General features: G+C 28.0%; 1 protein-coding gene across 3 annotated transcripts in view; it reads left to right on the top strand.

Moving 5' to 3' along the window:
* The window catches only part of LOC113557039 (papilin), a 48,620-nt gene that overhangs the window by 5,716 nt on the left and 16,708 nt on the right, over positions 1-26,196 (top strand). For all 3 annotated transcript variants that reach the window (XM_026962317.1, XM_026962318.1, XM_026962316.1), the window contains exons 2-12: positions 10,952-11,012; positions 19,913-20,115; positions 21,947-22,007; positions 22,327-22,409; positions 22,476-22,626; positions 23,239-23,362; positions 23,594-23,674; positions 23,747-23,919; positions 24,334-24,469; positions 25,387-25,580; positions 25,935-26,081. In XM_026962317.1, coding sequence (XP_026818118.1) covers positions 10,952-11,012; positions 19,913-20,115; positions 21,947-22,007; positions 22,327-22,409; positions 22,476-22,626; positions 23,239-23,362; positions 23,594-23,674; positions 23,747-23,919; positions 24,334-24,469; positions 25,387-25,580; positions 25,935-26,081 — 1,414 coding nt within the window. The remainder of the gene's footprint in view (positions 1-10,951; positions 11,013-19,912; positions 20,116-21,946; positions 22,008-22,326; positions 22,410-22,475; positions 22,627-23,238; positions 23,363-23,593; positions 23,675-23,746; positions 23,920-24,333; positions 24,470-25,386; positions 25,581-25,934; positions 26,082-26,196) is intronic.

Genomic DNA, 26,196 nt, shown 5'->3' with positions numbered 1-26,196 from the left:
AAATAGCTATATTTATGTTGTACATGCGAATTTCCGGTAAAATAATATCAAAGTCTCGAATTAGAGTTTTTAAATAGACCATTTTTTATTTATTTAGTTTAATAATATAAACCAGACCAAGACTTTCAAGCAATTTAAAATATATTTTGAAGTCTTACATATTGAAATCTACAAAATTATGTGAATAAATAAGTATAAATATTATTATTCCGTTATTGTTTTAAAACACTTTTAGAAATTCAAAAAGTACCTATGCATTTCAATTTTTTTTTTTAAATTAATATTTGTATAATATAATAATGTATATAATATGAAATATCATTTCAATACGTTGCATTGTTAAAGAATACACACGTATATATATATATATATTTAATAATCTGCTTGGTTTAATTTTAATAAATATTCCATACATTGGATAGCTGTACCGACATGCATGTAGAAAAAATGAATTAAAAGTGTTTATTTAATTGTTATAATTTGATGTTATGTGCGTGTGTGTTTCATATTGATTGTAATATAAATGTATGATAGTGAATATAGATTTGTATTCAATACTTGATACATTTCTATTTTTTTTATTGATGACTGTTTTAAAAAACAACCAAGTACTATTATAAATTCGAGGGATATGATGGACCTTCCTCGAAATCTGGAGTGGTATAAAAATGCAACAATACACCGGATCACTTTAATATTTACCGATGAATCGAATCACAATAATAGCACCATGTCTGAGACAGGTCTGTTTTACCCTTCACCATTATTGAAATCTTTTCACATCTGGCGGGTTTAAGTTGTCCGATTTCTGAGATTTCAACCAAACTGCTCAGAAATGATTTAACGATACAAAATGTTCCTACAGTGGAATGTTTGTCATCGCGGTTTCCTGTTTTATTTACGACACGATAATTAATTTGTAACTTGTTAGTGCCCATTTAAAAACTCGTCATTAAATATTATATTAATATGTTCAATAAGTTTGATACCAGAATACATTATGTAATGCGATTGTACATAATACATTATTTGATAATACCGAAAGTTATTTAAATTAAGTCACTTAAATAACCGCAAATACCTAGGTATACTGAAATTAAACCGATTTATATTTTATAAGTTTGTAGGATAGAAAACATTTTATTTAAGTTTTTAAATAAATTATGACCTTTAAATTTTAAATATACGTGTAATAAGTAGATTTTCGACTCTTTAAACTGTAATGATAATTTTGAAATTAAATTAATTTATGTTTTGATTTTGTCATCGTTATAATAATAACAAATTTTATGTCTGTACTGTTGAACAATACAATTAATATTAATATTGTTATACCTAATTATTTTTAATGGAATCGTACTACTATTCGTATGCTCCGTTGTGATCCAAAACTGGCGTTTATATGTAAATTAAATGGCTTGTCAGTGACTATTTCTCAGTTATTATTATTGCCCAGAGACGCCCTAATGAGCTACCGCCGTAAAAAAAATAAAAAAATAACATCCATAATATTTTATCGTAACCGAGTGATGCGGAGATGAAACTACTGTTTTTCTCCGGTCAGGCTATTAATGTGCGTTTAACTGCGGTGACCATTCGTTTCATAAAATTCAATAGGAACTCGATCATAATATCCTGTACGTGAATACAAATAGAGTCGTTGTAGGGAAAAAAATCTAGTCACGATGATTAGTATTTTTAAGAAATTAAAACCGATTTCATTATGAAAACCACTTTTTATTTATCTAACATACGTACAAATCAAATGGACGAAAATACATTCGTATTACGACAAACGATGTACTATTGAGTACCGTAGTTTGAGGGGCTGAAATATATCATATTATTATACTACTTAGTATTTCCCGGGGTCCATCTCGTTTACGATTAAAGGAAATCAAAACCATAATATATTTAATGAATTATCTTTAAAATTTATCGGACACAAATATATTTTTTGTCAGCAAAGCAGTTTTTCTCATATGCGTACGAGTATAATCTTTTTTGACTCCTTAAGTATAGAGGTAGTACATACTTTGTTCTTATTTTACGTTCGTTAGGATTATATACTAGTTATGTGCATTATACAGCTATATGGGTTTATGAATTGAAAAAAAAAAACATTCAACATGGTAATCATTTTAAGGAGCCGGTTTCAGCCATAGGATAATGTACCTGTCTACGCACCCCATCCCCATTGTAACTATATACTTGGTTATAAAAGGAGCGGTGCCAATAAAATGGTATCACATTACCCGTTCTCTGATATTTTAATGATTGGTCTCGTGCACGTCTGTCTGCCAACCCTGCTCGTTTATATTGCTGCGGTTAATATTATTATCATGACTAAATGTAAATAGCTCCTCTACACGAGAATTATTAAAAATTATGTAACGTCTAGGTACCTCTGTCTCGTTGTTGTTTCTGACGATACACGAAAATATTTGACTTTGGAGTAATCACATGTTATTTTTCATAAGCTATACGCCCAACGCATATGACCATCCCAGACTGTATAATTTGAATGAAACATTATGTTTTTGTTAGAGATTTAATTTTTATTTGATTTTCGTGATATATAGTGGACAATTATCCAATTTGAATAACTCGGCTTTTATAAACACACTTACACACGTTTGACTTAGGACTAAGACATATGTGCGTGTAATGCTACTTATATTCTGGAACGTCCCTAGCTATTGCCCATAACGTACAGCTATTTATTGTATTCATAGAAATGGAGTATGAGAATATTTTAAGTAGGGTCGACGTTATTTTAAGAGACCGTGTATGGTAAAAACAAAATGTTTAGTACAAAAATAAAATAAAATAAACGTCATAGAAACGTAACCGTATAATATAACAAATTTTTGACATTTATTTTTACAAATAAAATCAACTCAACACGACATATGTTGGTGTATACAGTTTATAATATTATCGTTGTTAATTCATTATTTATAGCTTATAAGACTTGGTTAAACTAACTTATTAAACCAACATTGGCATTATTATTTACTAAGAAAACACACATTTAGCTATTTGGCTAATGTGATCTTTAAATTTCCATATATTTACGTTAGTAAACTGTAGTCGTTAATGTCACATATTTTATTCTTTGTAACTATTCGTACCCAAATCAACTTACCCCACTTGTTCAGAAAAATCCCCATATACTTCTAAGAAACACGCGACATACGTATAAACGTGTGAGAAGTGTGTTTTCAACAGTAGTCTTCGTGGGTGGTTCAAAACTAGCAACTGCTAGTGCAGTAAAACGATTTTAAGGGTTGGATCGATGAATGACATTCATGTGGCCTTATTTCTTGTTTATTGAATCAAAAGAACACATTTATGTCATCGAAATGTAATATATAATATCGTGCGTACTTAATTTAATATAAAAAAAATTCCAAGTATTCTTGTGATATCCGACTGAACTTTTTCAACCAATAATAATAATTACATAGTTTTCTGTGTACGGAAAATGGTTTGAATTACTATAACTGTACAGTACTTACCGTGAATTTAAAATCAAAACTGTACATTTGGACATTATTGAATGCTTTATATATTCCTCATGCGTACAATTTTTATTACATTGTCGAATTGTCGATCACCAGTAAAAATATTTTCCTAGACAAACCTTTCTAAAACAAACAAAAAACTTAAGGCTCATAAAATATTTATAACCAAAATAATAAAATATATTATAAAAATAAAACCATTAGTAATAAATACGTACTATTACAAAACCGAGTGAAAATAATACGATGAGAGATATTCTTTGTTTTAGAGTACCTATATTTAATTTTTACACTTTGGAAAACTAATTATTTTTAGAACTTTAAATAATATAGATATCAAAGAATAAATTAGTATGGATTAATTTTGACTGTTAGTGTTATTATAATATAAAACGTCTTCCTTATTAAGTTTCTTTTAATGATGATGACGAAATCTTTTTGACGTAGTCTTAGCCTCAGACACTGTTATAAATACTACATAATATAAAAAGTTTATCGTCACATTTATAGATGCACTTACGGATGTTAAACCGGAGGTATCACGTAAATTATCTTTCTAAATTTAAAATCAGATTAAAATAAGGAATATGGGGTTGACGAATGAATCTTAAAAACAGACGTTCAGTATGCCGTCCGCCGTGAAACAATAATGTCAAACCGTATGAAAAAGGGGAAAGGATTAGACCTGCACGTGTATATAGACTATGAATACCCATTGTAAATTATAAATAGTAATTAAAAACTTCAGATAAAGTTCAACAGGACAACGTACCTTCCCTCCTGTGCAATCTAATTTTATAGCAATAAAACGAGTAGGAAAAAAAACGTGATCATAATGTCTGGAGAGTATTAGTTCTACAAAGCAATCAGTTACGGTACAGTGCGATGTTTAAAATATATTTATCCCGCGTGTTGTTCTTCTGGATGGAATGCGTGCATTTTTTTACTGGTCATTAAAATGTGCACTATACACATTCAACAAAACTAGAACCACAGCGTACAAAATGATAGCCACTATGTAACCATAGTCGTTATTAATTATTATTGTCGTCATAGGGAAGATAAATGCTGAAATTAATAGGCATGTACAATTTTCAATTACCCATATAACACCGAGGTACTTACATAACACTATAATGTAAAAATGTGTCAATGTTACATAAACGATTATTGTAATAAAAATATAAAAATATATTTTCGAAATTGTAGTCAAGCATCGGTGTTAAATTAAATTTTTAGACTTAGTCGTAGGCACCTATATGTACTTATATGTATCTATATTTAATGAAAACTAAGTAGATAATATCAATTTGATATTAAATTATAATTTAAAAAAATAAAAAAATAATAATACGCCGTTTATAAAATTAAAATGTATTATATAATGTTATTGAACCAGGTAGGGTATTATGATATGTACTAGTAATACATACACTTCTATATGTATAATAGTGTCTAGTTTGGAAATAATTGATATTGTTTTAATACAAATTTATTTTAAAATGGTTTAAAAAAATTAAAAAAAAAAAAATGATTATTTTTTAATGAAAAACAATAGTAAACAACATTTTTTCAATACTTTTGAATAATATGATATTTATATATATTATGTAGTACCTATTTCAATATTTGTTATTCCAAATAACTTACAATCATCGTGACAAATTACGTTTCTGTAGTACTTGTGTATAAGTATTTTGGGTATACGAACACGTCGTTTTGAAAAAGAAAACATTAGTTCAACGTAGTTGAAGTGATATACTTGAATTATTTATATGGAATTAAAAATAATATGTTTTAGATATAGCGTTTTATGGTCGATAAAAACAGTAATTTATACATGCATATTAAATTCGATTTAGGGGTTTGTAATTCGTTTTCATTTAATGTTTTTTAATCTGATGCATTGAAAAAAATACGTTTCCATCACCATATTATTTACATCAAATACCCATAACAGTACAATTAATAACGCAACCACATAAATATTAGGTATATCATGTATATATTATGATAAACAATATACTTTAAAAATCTTAAATGCGCCTTTTTATGTTCGATAATAATTTAACTGACCTGGGACAAGAATACAAGATAATGTATATTATACGAGTTAGTTATAGTACATTTTGTATGACTATTTTTGGTAGTATTTAATAATGTGTTATAATATTTGTCATTGGAACATTGAAACTCTTTTATAAATTATATCAGGTATTTAATAAAATGTGTGTTTTTTTATTACGTATCCTAACCCAATATATTAGACATATACCTATTTTGTTTATTTTATAACCTTAATTTCCTTTAAACAAAATTACACCATTTAAGTCAATAGTTATAGAACCTATTTTTTTTTATTTTATTCATTAATTACCCATTATAAAAAACAATATAATAATTATTATTATTTCCGTTGGTAATAATAATATATGTATGCACTTAAGAATTGATTATTTGTATCTATATATCTGCTGTTAGTTGGTAAGCGCATAACTTGAAAACGGATTTAGCTTGGTTTTTTTCTAATATTTATAATAGTCCGAATAATGTTTTTATCAAAAGTAAAATTAGAATAGTTATCAGAAACATTGAAAAATTTCGGAAAAACTGAAAGTGCTTTTTTCTATGGGATTTTTCAGATTTTTGTATAAACTCGCGACCATATTATTATGCGTGTATTTTTGTATTTTTGCATAACCATAGTGCCATACTCATGACAACAATACTCTGAAACACTCTTACAAAAAAAGTTTTCCGGGTCAGCTAGCAGTTGTTATGAAAGTAAAATTTATATTTAGGTGTCTTTCACAAAAAAAAAAAAAATATGAATTAATAATTTTATTTTATAAATTAACTATAATGTTGATTAAATAATTTTCTAGTTTAAAATACTTCAAACACTTCTACTTAGGTTTCCGATATTATTAATTACGAACTGTGTAAAATATTCTATATAGCTGACGCTTGTCTACAAATCAGATATAACGTATTTAATAAATTAAGTCACGCGGGATAATATTATAATATAAAGAGCATTTATAATATAATATACATGCACTCAGTAATATAATATATTTGATCCTTTTGATGTGGAGTAAAGCTGCAGTATATAATACCTATACATTATGATTTGATATGCAGTAAACTGACAGACTTCTACATAAATCTATCAGATAATATTATTATACCGTGGTGACGGCTTGGTGTTGATGATGGCAGTGGCCGTGGTAGTGGTAACCACGGGACGATTAATAACGTGAAGAACCAGCACCGAAATATTATTGTCTGAGTTATTATTACATCCGAAGTCGCGTTCAAGTCTCCTGCGCGCGGGTGGTCCCCTCCATATATATATACACACACAGGATATATGTTTATATCTATAGCTAGCACACAAAATACAAAACATCACGCGGACGGTCACTTTAAGCTCTCCTCCGTCAATGACTTTCACAATTCATCGGGCCGTGGACTTATCGCCGGTGTTCATCGGGGCAAAAAAACAAAACAGTGTCTGTTCAATAATAGTCATCATTGTTATTGTTACGTGCACGGGCTGCCCGACCGCGTATTCAGCCAGTGTTTATATTTCGGTTGTTCTGGATTACTACTTTATAATAGACTGATTATTCGCGTTATACACGTGTAAAAACACTAATTTAAAGGCGAGATAATGGAAACAGCGGGTCGTCGCGCACCTCGTTAAAATAAAATAAAATCCATCCATTCAATATATAATAATATGTTTATAGAACCCCCGTCTCTCGACTTCTTTATCTTGCATTCCGCGTTATGCCATCGGGTTACAATAAAAACGTCCGAGTTGTAAATAACATTTTAACCGAATTCGAAATGTAAACATGTTGTACGTACGAGGGGCAATGATTATTATTAATCGTTCGTTCTCCGTCTTGCGCGCATACGGCGGGATTGCTCATCTAAAGGTATGAGATAAAATATATCGAAATCGGTCTCCCGCCGGTAATCGAAAACATGAACTAGGGACACGTGGAGATAATAATTTTTTTTTTTCTTCAAATAAAGTAAGTAAGTACTGCGAGACGCGAGTTGTGAATGACGAGACGTGTCCAATAATGACGGTCGTCATAAAAATCGTTTATCACAACGCAGGTATAATATCCATCGCGTGTTTATAGCCATGTATACAAACACGGTAAACAAATTGTAAGATCACAAACAGTAATCTCCACTAAAAATCTCACAGCAATAATTTAAATAGATTAATTTCTGTCTGTATAATGTGTATAGATACGTTTATGCTTATTAGGTGCAAAAAGATTTTAAGACTTGAAATTATAAACGGCGATCAATACTGATAATTAATATCTTGTGATTAAACTTCTCCAATCTACATAAGAAATTTTCAAAAAATTTAATACACATCAATTAAAATGTACGATGTCAATAAATATTCCTGTAGCCGAAACGATGATTTGGCTTAATCGGTTTTTAATGTTATAATGAAATGCCATTTTGATTTAAATTTTAATATTTCCAATTTCATACAAGTGTTAGGACACAATATTGTATAATAACGCAATATTATAAGGTAACGTTGTTTTTTCTTTACAACAATTATCTTCAAGCCCATAGCAATTTGTCTGGAAAAGGGATAATAATATATATAGGTACCTACAGTGTTATACGGTATCATTGTTTTCCATTATCCTGCCCCCTTTCGGTCAACGTTGTCGGTTACTTTTGATGCCTTCTTTACGTCTACCGGTCCACAATAATCGGTCGGAGGAATGCGTGTCCCTTGATATTCGATTAAATCGTTAAAACTGTTCTCCTACTACCTAATTTTTTTTTTCTTTTATTTTTCGGTTAGTTATTTTTTTTACACTCATTCCGATCACATTAAGATTTATTTGTCTGCTCATCTGTCAACGCGTATCTAACTACGTTATTTTACACCTCTTCGGGGATCCTAAGCGTCTCCGAAAAATGATTAAAAAATCGTGTTGAGAATTTCTTGGAAACTTTTATTTAAAAAAAATACTAATAGTAAATTTATACTTCAGTGATATTTTCAGAATAACACTTAATATATTGTATACATTCAAATAATATTAAATAAAAAAGAAAATAATTTATACTATATTATTATATTGAAGTAATTGATTTGTTTATGTTCAAAAAATTATTAAATAACGATTTTATACTGGTATAATAGTATTATAATATAATGTAGGTATTTAAATGTTTTGATAATAATTTGTTTATTCTAGCTGTTTATATTACCAATAAATAAGAAAATAAATAATTCATTTTTAAAACAATAATAATTATTACAATTTACAATTTATTTTTTATTTTTTTTTTTTTTGTGAATACCAGTGTTCTCACTTTATCCTTACCCCATTAATGTTGAAATATTCCTTTGTTGACACGCGGCACCTGTTTTGAATTAATTTATAATGAATTAATAACAGTTCAGCTGTTTCATACTATCTAAGTAAAATTAAATATTGAGTATTGACATTTCTTAATAATAATAAGTTTATAAAAACTGCATATTAATTTTTTGAAAATCTAATATTTTTAGTACCTACATTTATTTGTTATATTGTATACTCATAAAAAATATACATTATTAGAACTATTAAATACATTCAGATTATGAAAATAATAATTTTATCATAATATATAATGATATAAAACGAGAAAAATGTGCTTCTACTTATATACCAAGTTCTACATCTGTTTTTAATTGTAGAATTGTTATGCTTTTTCATCCGGTTTCATCCGGATACTCTATAATATATCGTATTTATAGATAAATCACGAAAGTTTTTTTAATATTTAAACATGTTATACCATAACAGTTTTAAATTTTAACATATCCGTTTTAAATTTAGAACTAAATTACCATTTACAATTGTCAGAAATCCAGGATGTTTGAAAAAAACGTACAACATACCTTTACAGTATTTTAATATTTTGTTGAAATCCATATGTTTTCTCCATAAACTTATATTCAATAATAAAATCCATAAAAAAAAAATTGGAATTTATATTAAAATATAATTTTTTGAGATTTTTTGTCTTTACCATTCGAAAATGTTTGTGTCACGGTAGCCATAGCCCATAATTCATATCTATAACGTATAAATAAGTTATATTATGTGAGGACGATCAGACGATATGAAACACAATTCATAACTTTATCGTATCGTCAGATTAGGACATGCATTAATGCATTATACATATTAATTTATAGAAATTTTTGTTCAAACAATTTCCAATTAATATATTTGTAGAGAATCATGCATTGTAAAAAAAGTGGGTGTCTCGTTCAATTTATATAATGTAATGATTGTAATGAATATTAAATAAAATGTCATACATTAATATGCTGTTCGTTGAGGTATAAATTATACATGGTGTGATATGTTTCATAAGAAAATGATTTATGAAAATTTGACATTTAGTAATGGAACATAAATTAAATTGGAATATCAACACGCGTTATATCTAATAACATTTACTGTCCGTAAAACATTTACCGTTTTATACGATGATGATTGTGATTTTCGCAGATTATCTTGTCATAATGCACATAATATGGAATATATTAACACTTAATACATCATTATTCTGAGCGTTAAATGATGGTTGAATATGACTAATTATACTGCTGAAAAAATCGACATATTATTATTTTCACATTTCTTCATAATAACGCAAAACTGATTAATTAACAATATTATAAAAAAAGATTAGAATTTGTATGGCAGGCAAGACAATCGCGATTGTTTGCGACCGTCGATTGGTTTTTGTTTGTTTTAGAGTCCCATTGCTCAAAATAATGAGATAAGATAATTGTTTTGTATATTTTTGTCATTGCACGTGTTTTATTAAAAGTCTGAGAGTGCAAAAAGGGTCTATCAATTATTATATTTTAAATCTGTTTGTGATAATTTCGACGTGTGAGGTTTACCACACAGTGAGACGGGTACTGATGTATAATAATTGCCGCCGCTTCATTTTTTTTTCTTTTTTACTCGGCACGAAAAATATAATTAATGTTATTGTAACATCTAAATGATTATACGAACGAGTATCGTATCGCATGTAAATGAATATTATAGCCCATAGGTACCTACCTACAATATTGGTTTTCGATTTAAATCACCCGAGCACGTTTTAAATAGTAATACGATCGTTTTTCGATTATATAATATGACTCGATAAATAGCGGTCAATCATTATGAATATTGTGAATTGTTCGGAAACAAAACAAAAACAAATGCAGTAAACAATGTGTACAGCGCAACGGGACGGTACGAGTTACGTACCTACGCGAAATAAAAATGAATAAAAAAAAAAAAAATGAAAAAAATCATTTGTAACAATATTATATTATTGTTGTTAAAACTTTTTTTGTTTGTTCCCAGGTATCTGGCACTATTGATACTAATTATATCATTTAACATCTCCGTATCATCGAGCAGACAGGTAAGCTTTTTATCGTTACGAGTATTACATTTACGCGGTTAATATACGCTATGTAATAATATCATGTTATATCGTGGAAAAATTAGTATTATTTGGTCGTGTTTTATAATAATATACCTTACGAACGACTGCGTGTAGTTTTAATGTGCACGTTGTATAACTTGATTTTTTTTTTCCCGTGCGATGCATTGCACGTAAACGTTACACTTGTTGTCCGTTCCAACCCCCCATTCATCAAAACCATATACACGTGCTAGCCATGTGCGCGGTGTACACGTATATTGTGTGCAATGCGAACATCAAACAGCTCTGCCGCTAATCGGGTGCCTGCCGCGTTTATTGAAATGTGCAACGCGCACACACGCACAACGGCATTCGGCGATGCGTCCGAGTCCGGTCGTTACCACTCGTTGTGCACCTTACATTGCACACACACACACACACACACACACACACACACACACATATATATTTTTACGTATATATCACGAAAGTGACTCATATCCACCGGGACAAACGCCGATGGGAACGAAATGTACGAAAAGACATGTCAACCATTGTCGGGTTTGGCTCGTGATCGGGCCCCCGGTGTCCCGATACATTCAATAGCCTTCATAATAATATGCATTGAAATAAAATAATTATTTTATTTTTGGTTAAAAAACAATTTATTACTTTAAAATTGTTTGTTATTAAAATAATTAAAAACAAATTTTAATCAACAATGATTTACCATTTTACCAAGATTAAAATATATTGTAAGACAAAATAACACAATAAGTATAAATTACTTTAAATATTATTAAAATAGTTGATTTTTTTAAATTCATTTCCAAGAGATCCGTAACCTATCAATAATTTCATTTTTTTTTTTTATATAAATTTAATGATTTTTTTCAATAAAACAGACGATTTAACGAATCCAGCTGTAACATACTATTGGCTTACAAAAGATCTATGTTTGATTTTTCAAATTTTAAGTTTTTAAATATGTACTCACTTGTTCACACTTAACTTGTGCGCATAGAATTATAAGAACATATTTAAATACTATACAAAACGCATTAAATAGACCATACTTCGTTATTAGTTCATAAATAATTTGAAATTGCCGAGTCACGACTCGTAAGTGATTTAAATATATATTTTCCCATTTGGCTGTGGACTCCATGTATTGAAAAATGTCTAAGGGCCCCTGCAATCGGCGGACGGCGGATAGCCGGGTGCGCCAGACGGACGTATGCGCTACAGTTGTCAACGAATACGATATGATATATGACTCCGGATGACTGACGACTTCGTAAAATATACTCGTTCGGCGTAAAAACCTAATGTTATATCCAATCCACTGTCGCGGGTAGTTTTTTTTTATTTTTGTGTTATGCAGTGAAACATGTGTCTAGTGGTACTACACGATAATAATAATTTAATGTTGCTTGCTAAAAACAAAGGTCTTAACGCATAGTTATCCAGTAATGGAAATATAAAAATATTTATCTAATATTATTATCGATTAAAGATTTGATATGTTTAATAATTTAATTACTAAACTGCCGATTAATTAATTTTTGATTATATGTTATGTGTCAGCACTAATGTCTCTTTAGTTCGTTACACTATAGAGTACAGACATATATTATTTAATGCAGTTTAATGGTTACAACTACGTTCATCGAACGTTATAGTGTACGCTAATAAATCTGGTACTCAAGACCAGTTTTCTAACTTAAGTACCTAATATCAGTAAATGAAAACTATGAAAACAGAGTAATAAAAAAATTGAGCGATTCTTGAACTCGTATTAAGCATTAAGTCATCGACCCATAATTTATATATTATATTTTACCACTTCACTTTAAATTCTATATTTGGTCTATATAACTCATTAGATGCATTATTATCCATCATTAAACTTGATTTACATTCGTAATAATATTATTAAATTTATTTTTGAATTGTTTCAAATTTTTACATAGCTTAACTATCTAGTACCTACTATCTGTAGAAACTTCTTTGGCATCAAATATCAAGACATTGCGTTTTATGGTAAAGATTTTTTTTGTAATAAATGTAAGGTACATGATTACGTCTTGATAGGTTCTGAATCTTGATATTATTTTTTACAGATTTTTATTTATGATCAATAATGAATTACCCTAAAAAAATAAAAATTTATTTAAAAATTAAAAAACATTTCATGCCTCGTTTTACATAATGTTCAATGTTCACCATACCTAACTGCATAGTATTATAATATTATTGTTTGTTACTTTTACCTATACACAATGAAATCCGTAGATATTATTTTATTCAAAACTTAAGCCCTTATGCATTCAAATAAACAAAAATAAATAATCCACCGACTAAACGTTATGATGTGTAGATATTCAAGAAACTAAAATAATCTAGGCGATAAAAAAAAATATCTTAAGATCTTATCCTCATTCCTTTTGCCACCTGTTCGTCGAGCGATTAAAATAATAGTATTTCAAAATAAATACATATACAAATAAATTATTATTCCACTTTTTTTTTCTAACACAGATTTTTAATGCTCATAAATCATATGTGTGGCCTTTTGATTTATATACACATACCCGTCTTTTTGTCCGGCAAAACGGAAACATAATGGTCACTGAAAGCTATTTATCAACACGTCTTAATGGTGATTTAAAGTCAAGTTTGTTATGTGACACAATAGACACGAAAATATGACAAATATCTCTTTGCTTTGTTATGAATTAAATTATAATTATTCAAAAAAAAAAAAAAAAAATAAACCATGAAGATTAAACAGGAAATCTTCTGGACGGCGGTGGGCTCCTCCATTTTATACTCATATAGTCATATTATTATAATATGTACCTATAAGCCTACCAGGTTAGTGGTAGCAGCAATAATGGATATATCATTTGACTCGATCGGGTGCATGGTTAGTTTCAACTTAAGACCGTGTTTATCTCGTGGTTAGTTTCAACTTAATGCTATGTTTACCGCATGAGCTATAAATCAAAGTAACAATGTAGGCACCTATATTATAATAGCATTATTGAATTAAATACTAATCCACCAATCTATAGATATGAACCTACCTAGACGGGTAAGAGTCTAGCTCCTAAATTGTCTGTGTATTAGTTTTTTTAGAAGTTGTTTTTTATTTGTATTATGTGAATAATTAATATTTATGTTATTAATCAAAAACATTAATTGATTTTCAATATAACATGTAGTTTTTAAAGGAATGTATAAGTTTAATTTCTTTTTCAAGTGTTAGTTTGAAAATCTTTCGTTGGACATTTTCATATAGGTTTAATGGCGAACATCGAATTACTAATATATATATATATGTTTTTTTCATTTATACTATTATTTTAATCGACGAGATCACAATGAGGTTTCTTTATATTATAGTAAACCATAACTACTGGTGTAGATTAAAAAAAAATATACATTTTTATGATTTTTATTTTTTTATTTGGTCGGAAATACGTGCCCGTTGTTCCAATTGCACAGACGTTGTTATAAATACCTAACCTACGAGAAATAGGATTTTAAAATTCCACTGTTAAACAATAATAAACTTCTACTATTATAACATTTATATTATACACTGCACATAATATATATATATATATATATTATATATTTGGTATCTTGTTGCAGTTATTTATGTTAAGTGTATAGTTACCTATATATTATATAGTTATGTGTGCAGGTGATGCAAAGACGGTAGTTTGAAAAAGAAACAGACAAACAATAGAAAGACATTTTAAATTCTTAAGTTGACAGCCGTCCGTGATTATAATATTATTTTCATCAAATCGATGAAACGTTAGATTGATGTAGAATTCTAGTTATTTACGTAAATACCGTAGCGGTCTTGTATGAAGTATTTAACCTATAACCATTTTATTCTAACCAAACACTTTTCGATAACGTTGATGCATAAGTATATTAGTATAAACAATTATACTTTCAGTGTAAATTTAAATATCTGCTAAAATTTAAGTTATTGGAATTTATTTTACAACTAAATCAATTCAGTAACCAATTACCAAGTACTCCTGATTTAGACATAGTATACAACACATTTTTTTACTACCAAAAGATTTATTTTTGTATAAGTGAGAATTAAAACATTATACATTACACCTCATATTATATATGTTCATGAAATTCTTTTAAACATAATTATACATAATGATTTTTACCATAATATTCATAACATAGATAATTGCTTAGTTTTGGATATATAATTTGTATTAACGTTGAACGAAATAAATGGTTAATTTTTCTTATGGGTGTTAACATAAATGGCTACTAGCTACACATTAGGTGTATAATGCTAACTGCATAGTGCATATGCGTGTTGTATTTTTCAACACTGTATAGTGTACAATTGACTATCTATCTGCAGTCGGACATGAAACGTAATTGATCCTGTATTATTTAGAATAATATTGTTAAATATTTTTTAAATTTTTGTAGTTCATAACATCTAATATAAGATTACAAGACGCGCGATTTTACAGAATAAGTAGTAAAAAAGTGTTTTAAGTGTTCAGCTTAATAATTTATCGTCAGTAATACCCACAGGTAATATTAGGCAAATTTTATTATAGTTATTACAAATCATGTTTATTATCCACAGTCTACACATTTATAACGACTCAATTTTGGATAAGTAACTATAGATACTATTATAGTAAGTAAGGTTACTGGTACCTATAACTTACTATAATGTAATGTATTGATAATGGAACATTTACATTTTTTTAACAGCCAAAATATTTATAAATATAAATCGATTTTTTTTTTCATTGCCCTGATTAGTGATAATTGTGTATCTAATAGTAAAATCTATTAGTTAATACGCACACCTTCCCATAAAATAAATAATTCTCAATTCAAATTTTCGTAATCGATGAATTTATTGACTGATAAAATTATATAAATAAAGTTTATGAGTACCATATTATATTTCAAAATATTGACAAATAATAACCATAATTTATCAATACACAAATCATTAAGTTTTATAAAAATGACAAGTTTTTCTCAAAAATTATTTTTTATTAGCAATTAATTGAATTTCAACAAATTCTGATTAAAATATATTTTAAATGTGACTAACAATAAGTAATTAACTACTGAAAACGCAATCGTACACTTTTCACTGCCTATTTACTAAAATTATCCTTATGCTAATATGCATAAATATAAATTAATCGATACTAACATAAATTGCACTTGTGACTTGGACTATATAAATAACAAAATAATGTACCTATTTGTATAGGTTGTTGTACTGATTTTATTGAATTTTGAGTTTCTTTTAAAGTTTAACGCACTCACGTAAAGGAAAAATTACAATGCTCTTCCACGAGGGGTGTCCTTGGTTCGAAAATATGAAAACCCTATGAATAATGTGTTTGTGGAAATGATAATAATAAAATATAATGTTCATGTGACAATGCTATTTGATGCCATGGTGCGTGGAAAATCCGACTATTTTTTAATCTGTTTCACGGTCGGTATTGTGATTGAAAACTACTGCTGGGTATCCATCGTCATAATATTTTACATTATTATGTCATACCGAATACTTGTTGACATTTTAAACAAGACACCCGATATAATGTAGTTAATGTAAGTACATAGGCACTTACAGCACTTATTAATTATAGCGGGCAACAGTTGTACCTATTTACTTATATGGTATACAACTATAAATATTAATAAAAGGCATTGTCTGTGCATATGCGTGTAAGCGATTCAGAGCCAAGTCTATCGTTTTTGAAACTAATGGTATATATAGGTTATATCTTATAGCCACGGTTGTGCACCTCGACGGCTCGAAGCCAATTTTTAAATTTTGTACTTAAAAGAAGGGCTCGCACAGGGATTTGCTGGCTTACGAAAAACGAATATTTATTTGTTTAAATAGGGTGTTTGTCATTGCTTGTAACAAACAATAAAACAATTGACTTGCATTATATTTTAATCTGTCACGGGTAATGCTATGGAGGATCAGCAAGTATTAAATACGAACAACGCATAATATTACGGTAGATACATAAATAAAAATATGTAGGTATAGTAATACGAGTAAGTAGTTGGTAATAAATACAAAAATAAATATTAACAAATCCGATAAAATATTTCTTGTGAAAAATATAAAATGTTATGCAAACTGATCGTCCGGTCGGGTTAGTCAGTAGATTTATAGAAATAATAAATATACCATATAATGTGATACATCAGTGACGTGTAATATCGTAAGTCGGTGTACGTTCTTAATTAATTGCCGAAATGGATCCGTAAGTAAACGAAGTGCGTTGTCGTTTTTAGAATATCGTCTAACGTTATAGATTACTACGATTGATATTATTGTTATGCGACTAATAGTTTCGAGGCTCTCCCTTAGATTAGAGATTTTAAGGATGAAAATATTATGTTTTAACATAACGCGCGGGATCCTAATATTATTATGATAAATCATTTTAATATAAAATCTTGAATATAATTATTATTTAAGGCGCGATAACAACGTATCGAGTATCTCGTTTTCTCGGTATTTCGGTGGTGTTTAACAAAATACCTATACGTAATACGAGACAAACGGTCCATTATAATATTAAAGACGAGTTACACGCACGGCAAATACGAATCGGTCGTTCTTTCCGGATAAGCATCTTATATATTCATAACAGGCATCGCGCACGTTTAATATAATATGTACCCATATATTGTATAAATGTATACAGAGTGATTCACCAAACACGATCATCCCCTTATTCCGGTTTAATGAAGAAGTGTTTGAACTGTTGAGCTTGTCGACTATGTATTCTACAGATAACGAGTTCATGGTGATGGCTACAATATGAGAGCTATGGTAATTTGAAAATTCTAGTGATCTCGATTAATTTATTAGGTAATATTTATAATTTATGAAAACGGTCCAAGTATAATGAATACTCGAAGTGACATCTATTTTATATTTTTGTAAAACAATTTTTAAGAGCTTACATTATTAATATAATAAACATTTTAATTACTGAAAAATTACTCGTTTGAATTTTGAATTAGTTACAACAATTTAGCACTCAAATCTCAAAAATGTTATAATATGGTCGAAAAATATAAAAAATTTAAATTTAATTAAATTCGGTATAAAATGAAAAAATGGGGGTGTGCATGCTCACTCTTTATATTGTAAGTATACAGAACCATAAAAAATACACATCATGCAAATAGCGTTTGTATGTACTAACGTATATCATGTTGAGTATGTAGACTATGTAGATATACTTGTGATTTCATACGGTTTGGCGTAGAAAATATATTATTTTATAATATTATCCACCACATTATTTTAATATATTCTCTTATTTTGTAATCGATACATAACCATCAGCGTTTCGATGTTATTTTCTTCATTTTGCACCGTTTTTTTTTTCTTTTCACGACCACGATGATTAGGAAATCGTGAGAAACGTCCAAGCCGTGACAGGGTATCGTGGCGTTATTTTTAACACTCCATTAATCACCTTTAACGAACTCCCGATCTCATAATATATGTCTGGCGTTACAATACGTGTCCGGTCACCGCCACTTGTGTCTACACCTTTTTTTATCGAATCTTTATTTTTATTAGATATTATTAACAGGTTTGTTATGATACAATTAAGACTGATTTGATGAGTAAAAAAAAAAAATAAAATGAAAATATAAACAAGATTTTATTTTAATACGTGGTCTGTATTAACCCCATAAATTAAAATATAATATGTAGGTTATACGCATAAATAGCTATTATAAGTAGGTGATTGGTAAAGGATATCACATTGGTGTATAAATGAAATCAAATATTTTGATTATTAAGATTTTATTTATTGATCACGGTTCATTAATTTTTCAACGTAATACGTGTAAGCTAATTATTATACTGATTAGTTAATTATTATGAGAATACAGAAATTATTTTCAATCTAAAACACCTAGAGCCTAAATGTTATGTTAATAATTACAATGGAATATGTGCGTATATTTCTCAAGTTAAAAGTAAAATTATTATATTTACAACATGACATAGTACACATGCGAATAAAAATATAAAATGAACACAAAGTATTTCAACATTATTAATAGGTATTTAATGTAAAAATGTAAATTGATAATCATAAAAAAAAATTTACTTGATTTAGAATCTAAAATAGGATTATAAGAAGTGAATGAGTTTTTTATGTATATTTATTTGTAAGCACTTGTCACTACAACTGAACAGCCTAAACAACATAAAAAAATATTGAGATCTAATCTAATAATTTTATAAAGAGAATTATGGTTACGTTACGTTAGTCATTTCATATTATAATATGACTTACACTGGCTGTGTGTTGTATAATGAGAATAATTTGTCTGTTGAAATAATCGGGTGTTATTTTTCATTTTAAACATTATTAATATGAATTGAAACACCTACCTATCTGAACTGCATATATTATATTGGGTTGTATACGCTTGTATTTATAAATTATATTTGTACAAAATCCTGGTGAAATATACATTTTTCTTGAGTCGGGTCAATGTAAACATAATAATATATTCTTATTCATATCGTAATATTGACGAGAAACATGATACATATTATTATTATTTACGCGAAAAACATTGAAAACAAATAAATATTAATTCAAAACACAACGCGTGCATGACATGATTTGTATATATTGCGCTAAAATGTCAGATCGTTAAATTCAAATATTACATTATGTACCTATTATAATAATGTTTACATTTAATGCAACGTGGATTTCAACTGATCGATGTTTATCGCTGTCCATTAGGTGTACATCTAATATTAATAATTGTATCATATATGGTTTGAATTCTTGTAGCATCACCTCCGACATGGTCGACACAAAAGACAACAATGGAACAATACGTTTAGCAGCTCGGGATTCGTACCAGAGTATCATGTTTATCTGGACGGCAGTGCCTCGGAGAGTGGTGAATGGAGTCCGTGGTCCGACGATGGCCAATGTTCCCGTAGTTGCGGCGGAGGAGTCGCGTTTCAGACCAGGAGATGTCTGACATCCAGGTATTATGACACGGACACGTGTACCTATTATAAGCATATAAACCGTACGAAGTTTATTATTATCTAAATAATAGAACTGAAATAATGTTAATGTCTGTATGGATTTCAATGTGCTTACATATTATTTATGGTCATTCTGCGCGTGCTTTTGGTTTTATCGAACGTATCAGCCCTCAGAGATGATTATGATAATATTTTATATAGAATGAAACACGTCGGCTGTGTTCGATGAACGCCACGCAGTGAAATAGATAAAACATTTTTATTTTTATTATCATTGTTTTAGTTTATAGAGTGAGTCTGTGAAAACTCTATAATTGTCGATATTTAAATTCTACTAGTAATAATTATAGGTAAACCGATGTCAGTAAGCTATACCTAATAGTGTTTGACTTCGGAACGTGCAGTAAATCGACTCATTAAGACATTAACCTTAAACTTTTATAGATTACGCTATATATAATATAATATATTAAACCGAAATAAAATATGAAATAAAACAATTTATTTTTACACATTTTAAGAATGTCGTCACGTCTACAAATCTACTACTAATAATAAATAAGATATACGGAGTTCCTCTAATGGAAAGATTATTCATTCTATGAATCATGTCCGGTTTTTCATAAATATCACCACATTCACTTATTGTTCAATTTATATATATGAACAAATATTATAGATAGTACACAGTAAAAAATTTAAATTATAAAAACAAAAATTATTTAAAACGTATTTGTCAAATTAACTTTAATAAATTATTTCATAAAGACAATTTTCGTTATATAGTATGGGTAAAAATTTTTAACTAGATTCTGTAATGAATCCATGTACCAATTTAAATCTAGATAGTCTGTCGTTATATATATATGTGGTATGAAATATAGATTTAGCATGAATTAATGTTCTATAAAAGCGATTTAGCTGGTACATAAGTTAAATAGATTAAGCAAATTTGGCCATTTCTCAATTATAACACATTATTAACTGGTAAACAATTAAATTTTCTCATAATTTATTTAAGAAAATAAATTATTTACGAAAAATGAAAAAGCCAGTACATTTAACACAGAAATTTTAAACTTATACTCGACTTTATTCCTGACACAGACTTTTTTTAACTGAACTTTCTATAATTTAATAGTACACGTTCTTAGAAGAAAAAAAATGGTTGATCATCCATCCAATTATGTAGCTAATAAAATAAAAATAAACTAATGGGTAATATATTTTTTAGTACTGACAACGATATTATGATAATAGACCACACCTTAATGGTCATCAACATATTATTCGTTTAAATTATTATTCATATTAATTTAAAAATTACTTAATAATTGCGCCATACAAACATAATTAAGACAAAGAACATACAATATAATCACATTTCTCATGTAAAATAAATAAATACATTTTATATAAGTATAGACTATAGACAATACACTAATTAACACACAAATCGTTAATTTTATTGAAAATAATAAAAGTATACCCATAGAATTATCTATTGTTCATAATAATTCATGCAATACGCTTAAGTTTTAATTTTAAAAAAAACTTTTTATTATTAATAAATTTCACAAGAGTTTCAAGGCGAACTTCTATTAAAACGTTTATTTGTAGGTAAAGAGTTCTTAGAAATGCATTAGTCAAAAATATTGTTTTTTAATTAGTACCTATTTGTATTTTATTTGGCAAATATCAATAAACGGTATCCGGTGTCCATTAAATAATTTTTCGCATAGCTCGAATTGACTCATGAGTTTCTTATATAAATAATATAATATTAGGTAGGAACATCCATTTACTTAAAACTTATTTTTGTTTATAGACAAGACGGTTCCGAAGATTGTACAGGATCATCGAAAAGATATTATTCCTGTAACATTCAAGTGAGTATACACTTGTTACAAGCATACAAATTATCCTTAAAAATTATAGCTGTATTTTTTTAAATTACTAAATCAGTTTAGTGTAATACAGTAGTATGCATCTCATATTCTTAATAACAGTATATATATACATAATATAATCAAGCCCACACTTGAATACATTTATCGAATGCATATTACATGTAATATTAACAAAATCGATTAAGTACAGTATATTGATCTATGCCATAATAATTTATCAAAAATCGATCTCAATTAACTCATCGTGATAATGAACATTATAAAGCAAACGAACTGAATATCCACGGTTTTTTTACAGGAATGTCCTAGAAAAAGTCTGGATTTCCGACTGGAACAATGCGGTGCGTTTAACCGTGTACCGTTTGAAGGATTGACATACGAGTAAGTGGAAACAACAAAAAAAACTTTGTATTGTCATACGTCATAAAATATATGTTATTTACACAGATGGGTACCCTACACCAAAGCTCCAAACAAATGTGAACTGAATTGTATGCCGAAAGGGGAACGATTTTATTACAGGCATAGAAATAAAGTAATCGATGGTACACCGTGTGATGAAGAAAAATTAGACGTTTGCGTCGATGGAAAATGTTTGGTAATGCCATTGTACAATTATAAAAGTCATTATTGTTTGTATAAGTATTTTATTTATCTAGTACCTGCATATGCTTATTCCGGCGTAATTCAAATTATAACTATTCGTTCGGGGTAATGTTTATTTTCAGTACTTCCTATAAAAAATGTATTTTTATACGATAAGTCATTTTTGAGGTACTTACCTATTTGTACTTCTTTATCGTGATGAACGATATTTGAGAATTTATTCAAATTATTATCGCTCTATTAATTAAATTTAAAATTTGTGTTCGAGACAGTTTTTACACTATCGTGGTTTATATTGCTTATCTAGTATTTTTAATCGATGTTTGGACATACCACGCTTAATCCATACACCGTTGTACCTGTGATTTATATTTTGATTGTTAGACATCATCTTTAATTAAATTACGCTATATTGTATGCATTTCAATATTTCTATCACAAAGTTTCAGTTATATGAACTATATCAATGTTTTAGTCACTTACGTGTATTACGCTTACATACCTAATATTGTATGCACTTTTAAACGGTCCCGTGTTTAATTATCATAATCATAATATTAATGAAAATAAATACATTTTTGGATTAAATAAACATAAATTTCAGTCAGTAGGATGTGATAATCTATTGGGTTCGCCGGTAAGAGAAGATCGTTGCCGTAACTGTGGAGGAGATGGTTCCAACTGCAATACCGTTCAAGGTATTTTGGACATGAATGATTTACAGTACGGTACGTAGCTACATAACAATCATAATTATTAAAAACCTCATTAAAATGTTTAAAATTGTTTATAAAATTTACCATTTATAATAGCAGTGTTGTACGTATGGATTTTAAAGCGATTTTTATAGTACACTATACGTACTTATACAATAATTAATTATAAAATTGTATTATTTGTGTCCATTATATTTTTGTTTTAAATAATTTAGATTTTTTTTTTTTGAATTCTATTTCTAGGGTATACGGATATACTTTTGATTCCGGCAGGTGCTACTAACATAAGAGTAAGGGAAATTCAGCCGTCCAATAATTATTTAGGTAACTTATAGTTTTAAAACAGTTGTGCTTTTTTTTACTTGATATTTTGTTACATAAACGTAATATTTAAAGCAATTAGAAACGTTTCTGGACACTATTACCTAAACGGTAATTGGAAGATAGATTATCCTAGAAGCTTGAAAATCTGCAATTCCGTTTTCCATTACGAGAGGAAAAAGCGAGCACTTTACACACCCGAAATAATTACAGCTTTAGGACCAATTTCAGAAGCCATTTATATAGTTGTAAGTAAAATTTATATTTATTTTTTAATTTTATATTTACTATCTAAAAGTTATAACAATAAATTAAAATAATTATAAATGGTTCTTATGTTCGTTCAAATATTTTAATTGTTAATTAAATTTTACATCGCGTTAAAATTTATAGTTCTGTATATTAATGAATTGTGGATCTAGTTTCTACTAATTAAGTAGTAAATATCATTTTGTTTTTTTTATGTTTACCTACTAACTATATGATGAATAATGATTTATAGTAAACCTTTAAGCCAGTATAGGCGCAAACTCGACACCAATTAGTTTTAATTAACTTTTTACTTGATAAAAATAAAACCTTTTGTTTAATCGAAACTCTGTACATATTACCTAGTTTATTAATAGTTAGAAACATTTTTAACGATATTTATATTACATTAGTTACTCTATCAAGAAGTTAACCCCGGAATCGAGTACGAGTACAGTATTCCAACTAGTGCCGCAAAGCTAACATTATCCAGAGGATACAATTGGATGTATAATGAGTTCACTGAATGCAACACAACTTGCGGTGGAGGTAATAATTATAGTCATCTTTTCTTTTATGCTTAACAGATTCTAATTGTATATAATTATTTTAATTTAGTTACGTATTAGATAAATACTATATAAGCCATACATTTCATATTTATGCACTTTGCTTGACATGTTTTATCACGCATATTTAACAGAAAGTAATGTTTTTTTTTTCAAAAGTTTACAAATTTTTGTCATAGATATAAATTTAAAACAATAATCATTATACGCAGTTTCTGTTTAACTCATTTAAGTTTTAATTCTTTAGAATATGATAAGAATCTATATTGAACGAATTTATTTTATTTATTTATTTTGTTCGCAAATCACAATCAAGTTTTCGGATAGAAAAAGTAGAAATAAAATTTTTTTATTGTTATTTTAAAAACATACATTATTGAGACTTAAATGTTCAAGGTGGTTTTAGATTGACTTCAATCAATTCTATAATCTGTTTAGGTACTATACTTTTGAAAATAAGTATTAGGTATTCTGTTTCAGATTTATTTTATTAGAATTTTTAATATTTTTAATTTCGGTTAAATTTTTGTCATTCAATATTTTATTATTAAATAAAAAAAATTAGATTATTATTTTTTTTGTATGTTTCGTAAATTATATATAACTATATAGTATATGGTTATAATATATACTATAGTTACTATTTTAACTATGGTTAAAATTGAAAATCACTATTTCATGATAATATTATAACAGTTTATTAGTGTATTATTAAAATTACCTAAATATAAAATAAAGTACAAGTATACTGTATATACTATACACTATATATAATACGTCATATATATTGTTGAAATTGTTATTAAATGTATAGTTGGTTAATATGCAAGTAGAAATATAATAAGCTGTAACATGGATATAAATACTTTATATTTTATTAACATTTTTATCTTAAAGGTACAAGAACTCGAGACGTTTGGTGTGCTCAAAAGAATGACTCCATGCCTGTACCTGCAGAACTTTGTGATCCAGGTTTGGAACCATTAAAATCACAATCGTGTTCGATGGAACCTTGTCCACCTAAATGGGCGCCAGCTAATTGGACATTATGTACACACAAATGTGGAACAAACGGAACACAGACTAGAGAAGTAAAATATTTAAAATAATCATATATAATATTTTGTATATTGGCAAATAATAATAATTATGTTTTGTTATTATTATAATTATTACTGACTACAATTTACAAAATATTTAAATAGTTTGAAAGGTGGTTTTTCTACAATGTATTCAGTGACCAAGTAGGTACTTAAAATAATTTTAAAAACTAACTAATTCAAAAATTAAAATAAATAATCATACGATTTTTAAACAAAATTAAGTCAGATTTCAATGCCATCACCAAGTGATTTGAAAACACTGTGAATTGTTTTACAATTAATCTATATTCTTTATTCATATTTTAAGTATCTTATAGATAATAATAATAATTATAATTGTAGGTCGGATGTGTGCGACGAATCAATGGTATTGATGTTCCCGTAGATAGTAATTACTGTAACCAGTACGACGGAGCAAAGCCGGCCACTGTACAACCATGCAATATAGGGCTAGAATGCCCACTATGGCACACTGATCCTTGGAAACCTGTAAGCAAAAGATTTATTTAAAACAATATTAAACAGTTATATTATTTACAAAGTATATTTTTGGAGTATTGTTTTTATTCTTATGATTTTTATTTAACATAATATTGTATAAAAA

This window comes from Rhopalosiphum maidis, chromosome 3, assembly GCF_003676215.2.
Source record: "Rhopalosiphum maidis isolate BTI-1 chromosome 3, ASM367621v3, whole genome shotgun sequence".
Classification (NCBI taxonomy): domain Eukaryota; kingdom Metazoa; phylum Arthropoda; class Insecta; order Hemiptera; family Aphididae; genus Rhopalosiphum; species Rhopalosiphum maidis.
This window is presented reverse-complemented; position numbering and strand designations above follow the sequence as displayed.